This window comes from Lynx canadensis, chromosome B3 (assembly GCF_007474595.2).
Source record: "Lynx canadensis isolate LIC74 chromosome B3, mLynCan4.pri.v2, whole genome shotgun sequence".
Classification (NCBI taxonomy): domain Eukaryota; kingdom Metazoa; phylum Chordata; class Mammalia; order Carnivora; family Felidae; genus Lynx; species Lynx canadensis.
Genome location: NC_044308.2, coordinates 41,039,200 through 41,059,773, shown reverse-complemented (window position 1 = coordinate 41,059,773; position 20,574 = coordinate 41,039,200). Strand labels below are relative to the sequence as shown.

Here is a 20,574-nt window from a genome sequence, read left to right as displayed (position 1 = left end):
ACTCCTTTTTTTAAATCATTTTTTAAAAAATGTTTATTTTTGAGAGAGAGAGAGAGAGAGAGAGAGAGAGAGAGAGAGAGAGAATGCGATCAGGGGAGGGGCAGAAAGAAAGGAAGACAGAGAATCCTAAGCAGGCTCTGTGCTGTCTGCACAGAGCCCAGTGCAGGGCTTGAACTCACAAACTGTGAAATCATGACCTAAGCCGAAATCAAGAGTGGGATACTTAACAGACTGAGCCACCCAGGCACCCCCTGTAACCTCCTTTGAAGTTAAAGGAATTGCTCTTCATAGGTGGAATGTGGTATCAGCAGCAGATACTTTGGACAGGGGTGTTCCTGTGGTGTTCCCATTTCACTGTACCAAAGATTTAGGACTTCTCTATCTGTAGTACCAAATAATATCCATTACTATAAATGATCACCACTCAGTGTATCTTGAATGTCTCACTTTAACAAGCAATCATGCCGTCCTGACTTATAAAAAATAAGGCCAATTCAGAAAACACACAAAGTATGACAATTATTCATGTTTCCCTAATGGATCTTGCCCTTTAAGATACTGAGTAGTGAGTATCTCAGTAATCAAAGGAGGATTACTTTGATAACACAAACCATCTTTGGTTTCAGATAAGGTCTTCAAAAGCACCAGAACATTTACCTGGCAATTTGACTCCTGGTCCCACCATCCTTCTGAATTAGTCACACTGGTCTGTGTGGTATCTTGTGGAATACGCCAAACACATACCAAGCCACTCTGACAGCCACTTAAAAATTAATCACGTAAAACCAAAACATGTCAATATGCAGAAGTAAATATACTTTCAAAGAGCAATCAATTAAAGACCTGATAAAACTGTTACAATATTATTTTAAAAATTATTTGCAATAGGTATATGCTATAATCTTTTACAAGAATTACAAGAAGAATCGATATTCTAGCAACATCACACCCAGATAAGGAGACTGCATTCCAACTTCCATATTTTGCCTTATTTCTCTAAGGTAATCTTATGGAATTATACATTATAAGAACAGTAACAGGCAAACTGTTTAAGACCACTGAAAAGCCATATTTAACGCAAGTAACAGTCCATAATAATATAAAAATTAAGACACACACACACACACACACACACACACACACACAAATTTATAACATACGTAGCCATCAGTAAATGCAATTTGGATCCTTTCCCTGGGAGGCTGCACCAAGCAATGCCATTTACAATAGATGGATGGCAGAGTGAATGTAGACAGCGCCAGCATCCTGAAATAGGCCCCCAGAGTTTCACATTTTCTTCTTTGGCACATGTCATAAGAATATGACCTGTTGGGTCCCACTTCATACTAACAAGAGTATCCTTAAAATGACAGGGAGAGAAAAAAAAATCATAGTAACCGTCCTTCACAGATACATAAACTCAGTAATTTATGACCTATACTTCCATTACTCAATTATTTTGAAATCAACATTTTATGCAAATAAGATACCGTCATATCATTCCCAATCACAAGACAACTCACCCTTTAATATAATCTGCATTATATACACTTGCTACAGTCAAAGCTCAGTAAATGTTAGTTGAATGAATGAACTAGGAAATTCTGATTCAGAAGGAATATTTATCTTTCATTAGCATTTTTAAGAATTACTGACTTGTAATCATTAGAATAATGAAAAAGAAACTTAAAAAAAAGCATCCTTCATACCAAAATAGCAAAAATTATGAGAATCTAAGACATACTGTACGTTTACATGGTTGCCGTCGTGTTCTTGTGACATTTTTTTATTTTTACCCTCCTTCACACTTTCAACCCCTGCCTTCGTGCACTTATGTTTTGCCTAGATGGCCCTGTAAGCATTAGAACCAGCAACCCTTTTTAAGGTAAAGGAATCATTCTTCATAAATGGAATTTCTAGCATGACAGGGGGTGTTCCAAGGGTGCTCCTATTTTACTGTTTTGGTTTTACTTCTTTCTTGGCTTGATGGCTTTCTTACACAGACCTTTCCATGTATATACATGGTCAAAAGATTTTGTGTAACAATAGAATATGAAATCATAAGTGAACTATGTTAAGAAAGTTTAAAGAAAACTAGTATCAAGCAATACTATAGTAAAAAAACAAGAAAAAGTAACCATCTGGGAAAGATGTTTTTACCTTATGTGCATCAATTAGAACAATGCCTCCTTTCTCAAGTGGTTCCTTCATTCCCAGTAACAATTTTCCATCAAAAAATCCTACTGCAAATGGTCTGTCTTCACTGAACCAAGCAATGCAAGTTACAGACACTAACATGATTAAAAAAAAAATTTTTTTAAGAAAAAAATATGACACTCATATGTCACTGTCTAACTTAAAAGACATATTTTTGCAACAAACATATGCTACCACAACCACTCCAAGTAAATTTCCAAACATCTCTTTGATGCATTTATTAGATAAAAGGTAGGCTGAGAGCAGGGATTCTGTGTAACTTACTTTAAAAGTATTATAATAAGTGACAAGGACTACCTCATTTTTAACCTTTTTTTCTTTTCAGATGATTACTGAAAAGTTAAATTCCTTGCTGATTCCAAGTCCATGTACCAGGTTCCTTCCTTTTGGACCAGAATCTACTATGAAACTGAGAAATGAAATAATCCATCATAGAAAGAAAATTATCTGTCCCTTCTTTTGCTTAATATTCCTTACTCTATGTGTTTCCATATTTTACCAAACATGTTCTAACAATCTACATTCATATTTGCTTCTTCAAGTACACATAACTCTGGAAAACTACAAGAGAAGTAAGAAACAGTATTTATCTGTGGGAGTAGAATGGGGACATGTGGAATGAGTGGATGGGAAAAAGACTTTTCACTGCCTATCTTTTTAAACTTTAAGATTTTTGAACCCCATGAAGGCATTACCTATTTAAAAAAAAAAAACCCTAAATTTAAAAAATACTTGTTCTATTCTGTGCCATGTAAGCTGGGACCGTGATCTGTGAAATACTCCACTCCCCCCAAACAATTAAAAAAACCATGTAGTAAGATGTCTATGCATCCAAAGGGAACACAGAAAATAAATGAAAGGAGACTTCCTACTATCTCTTGTCATACCAGGAACGTCCCTCCTCCTCCTTCCATTTCCTCAATTTCATTTGTTAACAATTTCATCTCTACCAATGATTATAATTCTTTTCTCTTGGACATTCCTAACTTTCAAGGGAAATTGGCAGCCCCACTTAAGTTTCAGACACTCACACAAAGGATGAAAGACTAATACAATACTATTAGATCTCATTTTGGCAGAGGTATGTGGGAGATGTTGGGAGGGAATTATCTTTCAACGTAGTAACTAACTAAAACGAAATACCAACTGGAAAATTTAGAAAACAAAGCCAAAAGTAATATTAACTCTGCATTTTTAAAAGCAAGTGCCAAAAAAAATAAGTTTTTTGGTTGGGGGAAATACTTTCTTAATGAGACACAAGTCATTTACCATCTTTTCGATAGCAATGTTCCAATTCTCGACGGTGCATGGTGGATACATCAACAACTTCTATCAGTCCTAGAGAGCCATCCATCCGTCCCACCAACAATAATTCTGGAGACTCTCCTGACCAGGCTGTAGCTGGACCCTCTTCTGGCCAAGCCAGGGCAGATACCCAATGAGGCTGAATATCTACTAATCCTTTACCTCCTAAAGAGGGAGAAAATGTTAACTAGTTACTTAATCCTTAAAAACAATAATACAAAAATATTAATTCTAATATTCACTCAAGGCAGTCCTCAATTTCATAATAGTCTATTAATAAATACAATTATAAGGGAGGATCCTTCATTTATATACTATATATGATTATCAAATTCACAGGCTTTCCTATAAGTACTAATGGGACAAAAATGATAGCTTTATTTATTTTAAAGTTTATTTATTTTTGAAAGAGAGAATTGTGACAGAGTGTGAGTGGAGGAGGGGCAGAGAAACAGGGAGACACAGAATCCAAAGTAGGCTCCAGACTCTGAGCTGTCAGCACAGAGCCCAATATGAGGCTCAAACCACAAACTGTGTGATCATGACCTGAGATGAAGTCGGATGCTTAACCGACTGAGCCACTCAGATGCTTCAAAGTGATAGCTTTATTAAAGAAGGAGTAAAGGAGGGGCGCCTAGGTAGCTCAGTCGGTTGAGCATCGGACTTTGGCTTAGGTCATGATGTCATGGTTCATGAGCTCCACATCAGGCTCACTGCTGTCAGTGGGGAGCCTGCTTCTGATCCTCTGTTCCCTTCCCCTGCTCACGTTCTCTCTCTCAAAAATAAATACAAACTTTTAAAAAAATAAAAAGGAGTAAAGGAAAATATTCAGTGCAGAAATGTCAAACACTTACATCCTTTCCTAATAATTACTGAAAATCAAATTAACGTAAGAAATTTCCTTAGGGGCGCCTGGGTGGCGCAGTCGGTTAAGCGTCCGACTTCAGCCAGGTCACGATCTCGCGGTCCGTGAGTTCGAGCCCCGCGTCGGGCTCTGTGCTGACTGCTCAGAGCCTGGAGCCTGTTTCCGATTCTGTGTCTCCCTCTCTCTCTGCCCCTCCCCCATTCATGCTCTGTCTCTCTCTGTCCCAAAAATAAATAAACGTTGAAAAAAAAAATTAAAAAAAAAAAAAAAGAAATTTCCCTAGAGTTAAGGCTAGCTTTTCCTTCAAATCTGTGAAACATAGAAAAGCCTTTCTTCAAATATGCAAAAACAAACAAAATTCTGCAATAAGCCTAAGATTATAATAATTTTTACTTTCCAGAGACATATCATTAAAAATCGAAATGAGTTTGTACCTGTGAATTAGACAAAATTAGTAGAAATATTTCAAGTGATTCAAAAGAATGCATCACTGAAAACTCATAGCTCAAAACCTATTCTGAACACTTAGAGTAGTATATGAAAAGAATTTTTAGCTTACAATTACCAGGTTAGTCAAAACTCTTAGAAAGAGAAGTCAGGAAATGATCATTTCCTCTTTAATTTAAACTATAATATGCACACATCTACACAGCTGATGAACAGACTGTGAGTTTCAAGGTGAAAGGAAGCCACTGTTTGGACTCAGAAAACTAAAAAAAAAAAAGGCTTAAAAAGTACCTTCAGTAATTTGCTAGTATTGGCATGACTCTTACCATTAACTTGCCAAATATTCACCATCTTTTCCAAGGCCCCAGCTAGATATTTGCCACTGATACTCCAGGAAACAGGTGAGAAACTTGGATCACTGGGTGACCCCAGGCTCTCCTCAGCATCTCCTTCTCTAAAATATAAAAGACACATATGGGATTCTAATCCCCATCATCCAAAAATATATAAAACCTCAAATCTTAAAATAAAGGTTTCATATGGACTGAAGTAAATAATAGAGACTCTTCATTTCAGAAGCTTGGCTAGCAGTATTTGACAATCACATATTTGCTAGCATTTGTCATGGTGTGAAAAATGTAGAATTAAAGAAGAGTGATGCTTAGATTACCCAATTACCATAGTAGATAATTTCTCAACAAAGACATTCTGATTCTTTATGGGTTGTAAACCTGGTTATTATTCAGAGCACAATGATTCTTGTTTGCCTAATCTCTAGGGAAGCTCTCAGAAAGGAAATACCTATGCCAGCCATAAAACTATAAAGGCTGTTAACATTCTGTAAGAAATATCATTAATTCCTAAATAATCCTTAAAGAGTGAAGGAATATTAGCCTACTGTTTTACAGAATTTAATATTTATAATGCTAGCATAGTAGACCTTGATTTAATTCTAAGACACTGATTGTTAAAATTTTTATTTTCTTAATTACTATCCTGGAAATTTAAAAACACACACCAGAGATATACTAAGACTATTCTAAAAGAAAAACTGTAGGGGGCCTGGGTGGCTCAGATGGTTGAGCATCCGACTCTTGATTTCAGCTCAGGTCATGATCCCATGGTTGTGGGATCGAACCCCGCACTGGAGTCCATGCTAAGTGTGGAGTCTGCTTAAGATCCTCTCTCTCAGAGCACCTGGTGGGCTCAAACAGTTATGCATCTGACTCTTGATTTCAGCTCAGGTCATGATTTCACAGTTTGTGGGATTGAGCTCCATGTTGGGCTCTGCGCTGATAGTGCAAAGCTTACTTGGGATTCTCTCTCTCTCTCTCTGCCTCTCCCCTGCTCTCAAAATAAATAAACTTAATCAGGGCACCTGGATGGCTCAGTTGGTTGAGCATCTGACTTCGGCTCAGATCATGATCTCCCAGTTTGTGGGTTCAAGCCCCACATCAGGCTCTGTGCTGACAGCTCAGAGCCTGGAGTTTGTTTCGGATTCTGTGTCTTCCCCCCCGCCCACCCCTCCCTCACCTGTTCTCTGTCTCCCTCTCTTTCTCAAATATAAACATTAAAAAAAATTTTTTTTTAATTTTCCCTTTCTCTCCCTCTGCCCCCTCCCTGGTTCTTGCTCTCTAAAAAATAAAACAAATTAAAATTAAGAAAAAAATAAAAGAAAAATTGTAATAACTTTTAATGACACTGTGATTACATTAACACAACCAAGATGAAGCATGTTTAGGATTCTCTTATTTTAAATGTTACACATGAGAGCTGATGTTAGCACTCACAATCTGTTGAACACACAGGTTTGTTGCAGTGAATATTGCTTCTTAGTAACATTCCATACCCGGATGGTACCATCATTGCCACTTGTAGCCAAAAGTCCTTTTTTATTACACCAAACACAAGTCATCACCTAGAAAGGTTGAAAAAGTCCAACGATTTTTAATTAAGTTTTTTATTTTAATTCTAGTATAGTTAACATACCGTGTTATATTAATTGCAGGTGCACAATATAGTGATTCAACAATCCTATACATTACTCAGTGCTCATCATGATTAGTGTACTTTTAACCCCTTCACCTATTTCACTCCCACTCCCACCCACCTCCCTTCTGGTAACCTTCTCTACAGAGTTCTGTTAGAGTTAAGGGTCCACTCTTTGGCTTGTCTCTTTTTTATTCCTTTATTCATTTGTTTTGTTTCTTAAATTCCACATATGAGTGTAACCGTGGTATTATCTTTCTCTGATTAATTTATTTTGTTTAGCATTATACTCTCCAGCTTCAGCCATGTTGTCGCAAATGGCAAGATTTCATTCTGACAAAGTCCAACATTTTTGAGCAAGTTTTGATTCAAATGATTTTGTCATTCTATATCTATCAAATTAAAAAATAATCTACCAGAAAGTTGTAAAAGAAAAATATTCATGTTATAGCATAATATACATGGTTTCACTCTTTCCTAATTGGCTTGTAAACATACATCTATTTGTATGGCTTTAAAGTACTATGCCTAAACTCATTTGAGTTATTGCAGACCTATGAGAATCTTTACTAAACATGTTTATTTAATTCAATAAAGTATAAATATTCCAACATATGTTGTACAAAATAAACAACACAGACTAAGAAGTGACTTTTAAAGTGGTAATAACGGAAGTCAGTCTTCATTTCCTAAACTGCCCTTGTCAATGCTCAAGGGTCTGGTAAGTTAGATTAACACAGCGGTTAACAATTTCTTCTCCTCTTGCACATATAAGCCCTCATCTTTTGTGAGGTAATTCCCTTGGTTTTCTTCTCATCCCCCATCTGATTTTTCTATTTGTACACTACTATGTCAACCCAACATACAGAGAAAGGAAAGCTGGTAACTACTAGACAAATACTGGTAATTGTGCGTGTGTGTGCACGAGGCAGAGAGAGAGACACTTAAGATCTAAGCTCTCAGAGAAGGGCAGAAACTATTTCATCTTACATAAGGGGATTAACATACTTAGGGCTCAAAATACATACTCTGTTTTGATGAGCCTCCAACTTGATAAAGGAGCATTTCCTGAGATCTCCTCCCATATCAGCGAGTGTTTGGGGAGTAGTTTGGTTGTCGCGGTCATGTGCAGCAAGAGTGCGCACAAGCTGTTGAGCAGCCCATTGCCTATGCTGTGAGGACAGCCTGGAGGAGAGGCAGCAGGCTGCCAGGGCATTAGCCAGCTCCAGAGGGCCTACAGCAGAAGGATCATAGGAAGGATGGGCATACAATTGGGCAGTTAAACCTGCTTAAACAAAACAATGAAATGATGCCCAGGTAAGAGCTGGTGGTGGTAAACAAAAAAAATGGGTTAACCCATATCTTTTAAAAATTAGCACTTTTGCAAGCAATCAATTCACTAAGATATGCATACAAGGTATAAAGCATTTATCTCCTATCACATTCTCTAATAAATCTGATTCATTGCAAATATACATTTATGTACATCAAGAGTCTTTCCTCTAAGTACACACAGATTCAGAATGCATCAGAAATAATTTCAAAGCCAGGGCAGACACAGCATGCCCTAAAAAGTAAGAGTTTGGCTTTTGCTGCTCAAAAGTGATCATAACAGCCAGTCAAGGGGCTGGGCTGATAGATCCCAAAGCCCATCTATCTTGGCCGAATGGTCCTGATGAAGAGAAGGGTAGAGACAATAGTGATTAAGGAGTCCCTTCAAACTGTTATTATCTTATGACAAAGAGAAAAATAGCCGTATCTTTACATAAATTTTATTAAGGACACCTAACCAAGATTATTATCTATTGTGATTCAAACCCTAATCTAATAGAATAATCAAACCAAGATTAATTTGGTACATTTTCTAATATCTGTTTCCATGCACCATGAAAAAGGATCCATGTAGTTTTTTATGATCTGAACTTAAGAAGTATACATAACGCTATGTAATTTATCACTTACAACAACTCTAAAACATGTTTTAAAAAGCACACATCAAATTGATTACAAGACTGTATATTTAAAACGGTAAATGGTATGAAACTTACCTTTCTTTTCAACTTCAGATTTATCATAGTTAGGTCTCAGTTTGGCCCCCTTGTCTGCTAGTAATGCCACAAGGGCCTGAGTTACAACAAAGTTTGGGGAGGTTACAAGCTTATTCTCTTCAGCAATTCCTCGGAGAAAGCTGGGTAGAAACTTTCGCTGAATTGGATCATCGACCGTGGTTAGATTTACACCTGTTGCAGCAGAAATCAAGTTCTGAAGAGGCAATTGGAACAAACAGGTTTAATTTTTACATATAATTTTGGAACAAAAAGATTTCACCTCAAAAGGCTCTTTAAGAATTGGTCAGAAATAACGCAACACGAAAAGCACTGAAAACCAGCTTACCTGTGTACACAACTGCACCAGGAGTTTGGCAGCACTAGGAGTGTTTGATGCCAGACATCCCACTGCTGTGCTCAGATAGGCCAGGCAAGAGATGGGCTTACTGGCCTTGCTGTGCCCGCCTCGTGAGCGTTCTGAGGTGCTTGCCATGGCAGAAGGGCTGGTAGAAAGGCCAGCTCTCCCTGCTGCGGCCAAGCACATTAACCGAACCAGTGTTCGGATATCTGTAAGCCCCAGAGACTCCAGGCCAGCAGCCAGGCTACAGCTGGAACCACTGCCAAGAAAGAAAAAACATTTCAGATGGATAAAGAAAACAGATTTCTGAAGGGACCACTGGGAGCCCCACCTATCAGCCAAAGTACCAATAACTAAAATAAAAGTCAACCTGCAATATTACTAGCCATATGTATCTTAAGATAAGTCAAAAAATATTAAGCTGGAAACTGTTAAGATTTTAATTATTTTATTTTAATTTCATGAACTTGGAAGTATAACTAAGTATAATACACAAGAAAGTTCACAAACTGTGAGTTTTCACAAACAGAACCAACATTACCAACACCTCAGAAGCCTGCTTGGGTTCTTCTCAGTCACTAGACCCCTAAAAATAACGAATACCAATGACTTTTTAAGTTATGTATCAGTTTTGCCTGTTTTGAACTTTATATAAATAAGATAAAGTCTGTAATCTTTTGTGTCTGGCTTCTTTTAAGACTCATCCACGTTGTTGCATTATAGCAGTAGATACTCATTTTCATTGACATATTAATAAAATCTACCATAATTCATTTCTCCATACAGATGACAATTAGGTGGTTTCTAGCATGGGGCTATTATAAATAGCAGTGCCATGAAGTTCTTGCTTATGTCTTCTGGTGCACATATAGAAGCACTTCTGCCGAATATATACCCAGGAGTAGCTTTCTAGGTGATAGAGTATGTTCATATTCACCTTTGGTTGGTACTATTGAATGGTTTTCCAAAGTAGCTGTACCAATTCACTCCCTTACTGGCAGTGTGTTCTGGGTGTTCCACATTTTCTAGGTGCTCACATTTTCCCAACAGTCTTTTCGATTTTAGCCTTTCTAATAGGTGTATTTATATCTCACTGGTTTTCCATTTTCATTTCTCTGAAGACTAGTGAGGCTGAAGACCTCATTTTCCATGTTTACTGGCCATTTGGAGATCCTCTTGTATTATTTTGCATTTTGCTCACTTCTTCTATGAGTTGTCTCTTCTTCTCATGGATTTGTAGAAATTCTTTACATGTTCTGTTGGTTATATGCATTGTTCATATCTTCTCCCATTAAGTGGCTCATTTTTTTTACTTTCTGACTTTTTAATTTCTTAATGACTTTTGCTGAAGAGAAGTTCTTTTTTAATGTAGTTCAATTTATCAATCTTTTTCTTGATGATGAATGCTTTTTGTGACTCACTTAAGAAAACTGTACCTATCCCAAGAGAATAAATTCTTCCTACCTTAGAGAAACATTATTGATTTATCTTTCACATTTAGATCTAAGAGCCACTTGGAAATATTTGTCTTATATAGTGTGAGGTTGGGGTCAAGACTCACTTTTTCCTGTTGAATAAACCATGTGACCTAAGCCCAAGTTATTGAGGGGACATGCTTTCCTCATTGTTCTGCCATATAAACATTATCATAAATCAAACCATACACCAAGTGTTTATCTATATGTGTGGATCAGTTTCTAAATTTTATTCTCCACTATCCAATACCAGAGTCTCATCTATTTTTGAATTTTTATTTCAGGGTCCTTCTGTCTTCACTGATTTACTTTTATATACCTCTGCTCAACAATTCTTTTTTTTTTAAGTTTATTTATTTATTTATTTTTGAGAGAGACAGAGATAGTGCAAGTGGGGGAGGGGCACAGAGAGGGAGACAGAGAATCCCAAGCAGGCTCCGCACTGTCAGCATGGAGCCCAACGTGGGGCTCGAACTCACACGAAACCGTGAGATCATGACCTGAGGCGAAACCAAGAATCAGACGCTTAAGTGACTGAGCCACCCAGGCGCCCCTGCTTAACCATTTCTTAAATGGATGTCTTTTAGGTATTCTTGGCTCTCTTCCTCTTTTAATATTACATTCTACAGTATGAACATGGCAGGAGTCTCCATGATGGAATCTGCAGGTTGAAATAGCTACACAGTTGGGTCAATTTTGCAGAAAATTCATTCAACCTTTTGATTTTATCCTGCATCAAATGGATTGAAAGCTTTAGTTTCTCATTTCAGATAATAAAATTAAAAATGTTTGCAGTTTACTCAGCTACTATAATACTCTTATTTTCTACCTAAAAAGAGCTAAGTATTTACCAACTGGATGAATGAATAACAATGATGACTATCTCCAACTTCTTTCATTTGACAGCCTAGATACTCAAGGCTCTAAAAATTCTATCTCATCCTCCCAAACAATACTAAACTCCTGTCTAATATATACTAGGAACTAACTTAGCATCACCTGACACAATAATTCTTACCTGACCGAGAGAAGAGACAGAGCTCTCATTACCATGGTTCTTGCCAGAAGAACCTGAGCAGCAGCAGTCACTCTCCTTAAAGCCACCACCCGGTCATGAGGGTTTGCTAAGGCAGCGGCCTGCTCACCTAGTGTTATTCTTCCAGAGGAACTCTTTTCTACAGAGCCATGGCAACCTGAAAAACATATCCAGAGCACTGAAAAATTTTCCCATTCTATGTTCTGGGCTGCAAGGAAACACAGCAAACCAATGTGTTTTGTTCATTTGGACTTTGTTACACAGAAAATTCCTTGGGAGAAAGAGACAGTTCTAAGGCAATAACCTGTTATATATGTTCCTTAAATTTTTTTGGTTTTATTTTGTTCATATATCATATTATATATAACAGACACAGAAAAGATACAGTTTTTAAAATATGCTTTAAGTATACAGAAAGGGCTGAGTCACCAATACTAATTCTTTATTTTGTATTCCCGAGAGCAAAAGTTACCCATACCCTTTCATGCACATAAAAAAAAAAAAAGACTGCAAAATTGGTTTTTTTTGTTGTTTTTTTTTTTTCAACGTTTATTTATTTTTGGGACAGAGAGAGACAGAGCATGAACGGGGGAGGGGCAGAGAGAGAGGGAGACACAGAATCGGAAACAGGCTCCAGGCTCTGAGCCATCCGCCCAGAGCCTGACTCGGGGCTCGAACTCACGGACCGCGAGATCGTGACCTGGCTGAAGTCGGACGCTTAACCGACTGTGCCACCCAGGCACCCCCAAAATTGGTTTTAGTCAGTTCCAGGATTTCCCTATTTTCTTTAAAAAAAATCATACTCATATTTTATAAATTTTCTTTTTATTACTTCGGCATTTCATAAAAGCAAAAAATGAAAAATATTACCTTGTACCTTGAAAATGTTCAAACAACTAGCTAAGGATACTTGATGGGGTGGAACAATGTTGTATTACTATTTATCTAATCTAAGAAACAAATTAATACAGACTCTATAAAATCAATACCAATTATCATTTACCTATTTGCATTAGAGTCTCTTCCATACTGTTGGTAGCTGTTACCATTGCTACTGATGCTCCCAAGGGATCACTGTCAGGGAACTGAACTGGTTCTGGTACAATGCGTCGGTCATTTAAACCAAGTGGTCCAGCAAGTAATTCAAATTCTTCTTCACCTGTTAGCTTTTCATCTTCATCAACATCTAACATGTCCCAGTCTTCTGGAATTTAAATAAATGAATTTATGGTATGTGAATATAAACATGAAGTAACTCTGCTGGCAACGGTTACTGTGAGATATGTCTAAAATGCAGATGGACTGAAAGCCCAGTGCCCACAAAATATGCTATGGCACCATCTCCTGGTGACCCAACCAAACTGCACTCCCTGAAGCATAGAGTCTAAGGGAAAGGGAGTCTGAGTCAAACCCACCTAAAGCAACAGCAAATGTTACAGCTGGTAATGAAGGTTTCAGCTAATAAAAGCTATTGTTACGGGGCCAACAAAGAGTTCTTAATGCTATCCATAATCATTAGAGAATCAGTTATTTGAAGTAAATGAATGCTCCATATAAATTCACGCTGTCATCAGTTTTGTACTTTTTACTTTCCTCAATCAGGATGGAAATTCAAAATGTACTCCATACTTTCCCTACTTTGAAAAAAATATATGCCACACAGAAATTAACATTCTGTGGTAAAGCTAGTATTTGAACCCAGGTCCTTTCCCTTTGATTTTTAAAACTAGGGCTGTTGCTTTCAAACTACCTTTAGCTTTTTAGAGAAAGTTTTAAGTTACTATGTACTTAAATACCAACACATACACATAAACTAAATTTTAGTAACAGATGTTAAGCAGAAGGTATATACAAAAATACACGTAAAATAAAGAAGCTCTCAAAACAACTACCTTCATACACACTGTCCTGCTTGCCAATTAGATCTGGAGCTTGTCCCTTGTACCTGCACCAAACATGAAGAACATTGTATTTTTATACAAAACAGTTAGTACCCAAAAATGCAAATTAAGTCATTAGAACATTTTAAAAGGTCATTAATAAAGCAACACAAAATAAAGTGTTTCAGGTTACGGGCTAAGAAAAACTCCTGGTATGTAGGTACACACATGCTTACAAAATCAATGATCATTTTACCAAGTTACTGGGGAGGTTTCTAGGTCACCTACAACACTCATCCAGACCACCTTAAAGATTTTAATAGTTGACAGTAAGGGCAAAAGCCCTGCTCACTACAGATTAATTGCTATTCAAGGATATAAAGAAGTAATATTTTCACGGAAGCTCAATTTAATCTAAACAGTCTATTTTTTTTTTAATCAACAAAAAGATCTTAATTAAGATGTCAAACAAAAACAGAGTGAAAAACACAATGAAAAAAATTGACCATAAGCCTCCTGAAGGTTAAGGCAAGGGTCCTGCCCAGAACCTGCCAACAAGTTGAAGGTTAACAGAGTCAAACTCCAGTCAAAAACCTGCTGCCATGGACTGCAGGATCCCAGCTCTGGCAAAACATGAATTCCTCAACCACCTTCATCCTTCCTGCCCCCAATTCAGCAGTCATAGGACTTAGGGAAAGGTTAAGTGTAACTCTTCACATTAAAATAAGCTTTAATTCCCAGGTCTTGATGAGAGATACTTTATACTCTTCATTCAGAGGGGGTTTGGATATCTTCGCAATTTCAAGGTACCTTTCAGAACTTGTTGTCTTGGATTTGGTCTTCAGGGCTAAGTACTTTTCCCTGCAGCTGCCGCAGAGCAGGTAGTATGGATTTCCACTCCCACATTCACCACCGAACCAGCCATCCACATAGGAGCCGTTGCTGCGATAGCCCTGGCGGTTTGCACTGCGCCCACAGCCTGGGTGATTTCTCTTCATGTGCTGGTTGAAGCTGACGACACTGCACTCACACAGTTCACACACCACCACTTCTTCCCTGTCTTCAGACTCACAAACATGCTGCACAAAATTTTATATCAAATCATTAGTCAATTTAACATAAAATTAAGAAGAGGTAAATAGATATTTATATGTTAAATTAATAACTTTGTTTACACATGTTGGAACACTTGCAGGATTTTCATTGATGTTACGTAACAAATTTCTTTCAAATCAGAATTTAGATCACATGATCTCAAGGTGTTCCTTGCTCTTTCTCAATCTAATAAGTTATAATAAAATTAACTCACTCTCCTACTGAGAAGAGTTCATAAAAATGACAATTAGCGCTATCTCAAATGGCTTTTTAAAAATTCCTCTAATAAACCTACTTTACATCTGGTCATAACATGCATATCTATTATCTGAATTTCTAAGAAGTCATTAGGATTCATTTATCTTATTAACTTAATATAGTAGATGCTCTTTTCTATAGGATTCAGACCTGTGAAGTTTTCACGCTCCCCGCTACAAAAGCATAATGCTAAACAATGAAAACATACAAACCCACCATGTACCCTGCCCCTGGATGGAGGTAGTTACAAGACCTAGGTGGCACTGGTTCTTAGAATGAGGCACTACAGTGATTAAATGGAACCTATGAAGGAGAAGAGCATGCATTCAGATAGAAAGGTGAGCACAGCAGCCATGTTATACACCCAGAAGAGCTAAGAATTGATGCCGGTTTTGTAATCTATCTTTGACATTACAATCAAATATTAACAAAATATGGCTCTATTCATCTAGTCTGGGGAGGGAAACGATAAAATCGTACAGAGAAAGCAAGAGACGCTTTTTCTTTTTGGTTTGTAGGTATCAAAGTAACCTTAAGCATTAGAGCCCCAAACTTTAGGATGAGATCTAAGACTTTTCAGAGTGTTACAACTCTAGGCAAGGCTGTTATTAGTAAGCTCTATGAACAGGAGGGCAGGAAAATAAGTCAGAGCAGCCCCCGCTGCAATCACACACACCCAGGTAGGCCAATCCAGTACCTCTGGGATCCACATTCCCAGAATATCATTGTCACTGGTCAGGTCTTGTCCAAACATAGCTTCCATTGCTTCATCATCAAGATCAATTTCCAATTCCTCATCTAAATTAAAGTCATACAACGCCCCTGGGTCTTGTTGCAAAGATATTCCTTCTCTCCGACTTTGATTCCTGTGGGCCTGCACAGAGCGGTATAACCCCGCTCAGAACAAAACAAAAAAGGCATTTTATTTACATGCATAAAGTAATTCTGAATATTTCACCAGTTCTTAACTGCCTGGATTCCAGACCATAAACATAAAATTTGACCTATCATGTGTGATTCTTCTTCTATAAAATGGGGTAATGGCACTCATACTTCACAGGGCTGTTAACAGGTTTAAGTAAGATAATCCATGTAAAATACTTCATAATGTAATATGGAAAACACTCAGTAAATGTGAGCCGTTATTATTCTTTTAGGGTTACTTAAAAAAATCAGTCATTATATATTAAGTACACATCCTGTATTTTCTAGTTCAGTCTTAACTTCTCACTATTACTATAAATTACTGAAAAATTATGTTTTAATAGTTCAAAAATCAAACACCATTTTGACAAGTCACACATCCTAGTTTTTAGTTTAGAAAATATGTTCCCTATAAATTACACTTCACATGTCTAGAGCATAATCCCAGAAGTATTTACTAATGTAACAATGAAATTTACTTTTGCTTTTCTAGGGCCCTACCTAGTAGTTTTGTCCTAAGGTCCACAGAGTACATCAGAAAAGCCAGTGACCACTTTAGCACAGTGCTCTTTTTAGCTCCTTCTTAATATTAATGTGACATTTTAAACATTCATCTTCACTTCTTAAAGTATCAACAGCTCGAGGGCAGAGACAGCATTTATGAAATACCTCAGTATCTACAAGTAACCAGTATAGACTTCTGTACCCAGAGGGAGCTTAAAAATAAATTTATGAAAGTATGCTGTGATTTCAATGCAAAATTATGTAAACAGGAAGAAAAATGCAAATAGCTGCTCTGTTAATGTGGAGGAACTGAGTACTTGGTATCATTAGTTCATCTTCTTTAATGCTGCTTTCACACTGACTTTAAAATATAAACTATACGACTTTCACCAATAGAAGGATGTGAAACATATAATTACCTGCTCTTGCTAGCAATGTGCGAGCAGCTAAATCAAACTTGTGCCTTCTTGTTACTGCTGAGCGACCCCTAGCTGGTGGTCCACTTCCAGAAGCTGCATTCTCTGCATGGTCCAGATTATCAGCGCTACAAGTGCAAATTTAAAAGCAACACAGATTTTTAAGAACCATCATAAATGGAAGGCACAGGCACAAGCTTACTTATGGTCTTGCTTTTTCCTCCAAATATTACCAAGAATGAAATATATTTATGATAAAACTGAAACACAGCTTGTCTTTTTGGTAAAGCTCCTAAATTATAAATACGTCATATTGCCCTAAGCAGTAATTTTACCTATTTTTTTTTTTACTTTTATTTATTTTTTTAAGTAGGCTCTACACCTAACATAGAACCTGAACTCATGGTCCTGAGATCAAGAGTCACACACTCTACCAACTAAGCTAGTCAAGTGCCCTTACCTGATTTTGAATTATGCCAACAAGGGAATGATGCTTAATGCATGTTCAGATCCAAAAGAGATCAATGGTCTTAACTAAATTCTAAATGATTCAACACTTAAAATTTGAAATGAAATGACAATCCCTGCCTACAAGAAACATATTTCAAAGTTATGAAAATATCCACTGAGATTGTCAGAAACAAGTCTGCATATAAGACACAAGCCTTGGTAACCAAATCCATTAAATCAATTTCTAATATTAAAATGAACATTCTATATCATTTATAAAGGAGAATTATTTTATCAGAATGTTTATTTTATTTCAGAATAAACTTGTTTTAATTGTTTCTTTTCAGTTTTATTTCATGTAAAAATTATTACCTATTTTCTACAAAAACATCCATTCAAGACTTGTCATATCATTTTTACGCTTCACAGAAACATAAACTTGTAAGCGAAACGTCCATCTTTTCATATACCTCTAGTTATCAGCTTTACAAACCATTAAAAGCATCTATGAAGGGAAATAAATGGGACACTTGGAAGCACCATTTATAACGCATAAAACAAGTACGGAAACCGGACTCTCACCTTTCACTAAAGCCTTCTTCCATTTCAGCAGCATCAGCTGATGGTATGTCTCCTGGTGACTGCAAATAACAGGGATCATTTGACTTCCCACCACTGCCTAGGACAGCTGCTCCGTGTCTTGAGTCAGCTGTGCTGCCTGGCTGGGGTTCCTCCTCATCCTCATGCCCAGGGTGCTCTATCATCCACATGGCAAGGACAGTGATGTTCTGGGCATCAGCCTCTCCTCGAGCACCTGAACAGGTGAAAAAAAAGTATGATACTGATTTTGGGCAACATAATTATTCATGGCACCAATTTAAGAGTGTCTGCTATGACACCATTATAACTAAATCTGCTATTAAAAAGTTTTACGGTCTCTTAAAACAATGTGTCACCCTCTATAATATCGGGCTTCTCCTATATGTATATACTGATATATAAAAATTTATCCTACCTGTGGCTTCCATGGCTTTGGCAATCTGCCGGAGAGAGAACCCCATCTCCAGCAAGGGTACTGCAATTGCTGGAGGAGGAGGAGAAGTTGAGAGTCTGCTGCTTGGGTCTGACAAGGCTGAAACAAAAGAAAGAGAGTAAAGTCCTAAATATCAGCACATACTATGAGTAAAAAGTGTCCTTATAGTAACTGTTAAGTCCCCAATTTCCTAATACTGTCTACATTTATTGAAATTTTATTCTATTCAGAATTCACTAAATGTGGAACTAAATGGGATTTTGTTACAGCTTTTTAAGGTTTTTCATAAAGCTAACATAAAACAAAGCTGCTGAAAAAAATATTAAATGTTTTCTTACTTTGAAATAGTTTCTAACTTACAAAAAATTTCAGACTTAACAGAAATTTGCAAGCATAGTACAAAAGAATTCTTTTACCCATGAACCACTGGAGAGTAAGTAGCAGACATGATGCTTCAACTCCCTTGAATACTCTAACAGTTAATTAACTCCTACAAATAAGGACACTGTCTTGCATAACATAGTATCAAAGTCTGGAAATTAACAATGTTAATATCTATCTAATCCAGATCTCATTCTAGTTTCACCAGAACTCCTGATAATGTTCTTTACAGCAAAAGATCCAATCCAGGATTATCATCCTTCCATTTAGTTTTCAGATCTCTTTTCAGTCTCCTTCAATCACTTTGATACTTTTAAGATTACAGGCCAGCTATATGATAGGAAGTCCCTCAATTTGGGTTTGTCTGATGTTTCTTCACGTGCTTTTTGGCAGGAATACAAAACTGATTCTGCCTTCTTCTCATTACATTCTACTAGATGGTACATGATTTCAACTTGTCCCATTGCTGGTGATGCTAACTTTGATCACCTGAGTTAAGCTGGTATCTGCTAGTTTATCTCCTGATTAACTAAAAAAGGTACTCTTTTTTTTTTCTCCCTTTGTAATAAATATTTGTTGGGAGGAATTATGTGTAAATAGCCCATTCCTCATCAAAGTGAGACTCACTAACATCCATTAATGTTTACTGGCTGAATTATTTATTATGATGATGATGATGATGGTTGACAAATGAGGATTTTCTTTTTTTAAATTTTTTTTTCAACGTTTATTTTTGGGACAGAGAGAGACAGAGCATGAACGGGGGAGGGGCAGAGAGAGAGGGAGACACAGAATCGGAAACAGGCTCCAGGCTCCGAGCCATCAGCCCAGAGCCTGACGCGGGGCTCGAACTCATGGACCGCGAGATCGTGACCTGGCTGAAGTCGGACGCTTAACCGACTGCGCCACCCAGGCGCCCCAGGATTTTCTAATTCCATCATTGCTTTCAGATTTATCAGTCTCCTTTCTCCATCAGTAGAGATTTTCATTGTATTTGTGGGTTATTATATGTTATTATAACAATGATGATTTATTTTGATGCCCCAAACATTCCAGATTTGGCTAGTAAATGTCCCTTCAATCTAGTTTCTATATCCTGGAGGCATGTGCCCATAATTCTCTGAGCAGTTTATCACTTTCTGGCACAAGATATTCTAGGCTCATCTCATACTTAACCCTGAAATCAGCCATTTCTACCAGGAGATAGGGTTCTCTTTTAGTAGAGAATGGTATTTAGAAGACAGGATCTTGGCACTAGGTGTGTTTATTGCTACTAAGGCATCACTGCTCCTAGGTCCTTTCAGTGGACAGTGCTGATAGAAGCCCTGTGCCTCATTTAATGGTTTTTGAATTCAATTAGGAAGGAAAGAAGAAGGAAGCAGGGAGAATGACAACTTTCATTTTTGCTTCAAAAATGTCACTACTCCTACAGGGGTAATAGTCCTGACACATTTGTTGGACTTCTGCTTCTAGCCATGATAGAATAACAGAGACTGGATTTACCCTCACCTTAACAACTAAAAGAACAGATGGAATATATCAAATGATGGTCTGCAGACACTGGATGGCAGGCAACGTAGGACAGTGATCTCTGAGAGAAGGAAATCAAATCAGGCGAGGCATACAATTGCCTCAGCATATTTGCTGGAGAGAATTTCCAAGCTGCAGTTCAGGGAGGGCAAATTCAAGCTAAACTCAGCGGCCTCTCTGAATTGAGGACAAGAAAGTAAAGAACTCAAGATGGCTAGCATTCACAGGGTAGAACACCAGAAAGGAGAAAACTGTACAGAAAGAAGAGAGCTGCACAAAAAGCAAAATTCAGAAATGTACAGAAGGTACTTCTTTTTCCCTCAAGTCTTCAGCTGATGTTAATGCAGCAACTACCCAGAACTA

The 20,574-nt window shown here is 37.3% G+C and overlaps 1 protein-coding gene across 11 annotated transcripts in view; it reads right to left on the bottom strand.

The window, feature by feature from the left end:
* Positions 1–20,574, bottom strand: part of HERC1 (HECT and RLD domain containing E3 ubiquitin protein ligase family member 1) — a 194,690-nt gene that overhangs the window by 29,339 nt on the left and 144,777 nt on the right. For 6 of the 11 annotated variants that reach the window (XM_030317961.1, XM_030317965.1, XM_030317963.1 and 3 more), the window contains exons 41-57: positions 18,283–18,399; positions 17,850–18,081; positions 16,821–16,945; positions 15,650–15,870; positions 14,431–14,699; positions 13,633–13,685; positions 12,744–12,944; positions 11,723–11,897; positions 9,218–9,488; positions 8,872–9,085; positions 7,852–8,111; positions 6,625–6,752; positions 5,161–5,288; positions 3,487–3,687; positions 2,161–2,291; positions 1,161–1,360; positions 658–763 (exon numbers count right to left, since the gene is read on the bottom strand). In XM_030317961.1, the coding sequence (XP_030173821.1) occupies positions 658–763; positions 1,161–1,360; positions 2,161–2,291; positions 3,487–3,687; positions 5,161–5,288; positions 6,625–6,752; positions 7,852–8,111; positions 8,872–9,085; positions 9,218–9,488; positions 11,723–11,897; positions 12,744–12,944; positions 13,633–13,685; positions 14,431–14,699; positions 15,650–15,870; positions 16,821–16,945; positions 17,850–18,081; positions 18,283–18,399 (3,032 nt within the window). The remainder of the gene's footprint in view (positions 1–657; positions 764–1,160; positions 1,361–2,160; positions 2,292–3,486; positions 3,688–5,160; positions 5,289–6,624; positions 6,753–7,851; positions 8,112–8,871; positions 9,086–9,217; positions 9,489–11,722; positions 11,898–12,743; positions 12,945–13,632; positions 13,686–14,430; positions 14,700–15,649; positions 15,871–16,820; positions 16,946–17,849; positions 18,082–18,282; positions 18,400–20,574) is intronic. The other 5 variants (XM_030317971.1, XM_030317972.1, XM_030317966.1 and 2 more) reach the window with 4 other exon arrangements.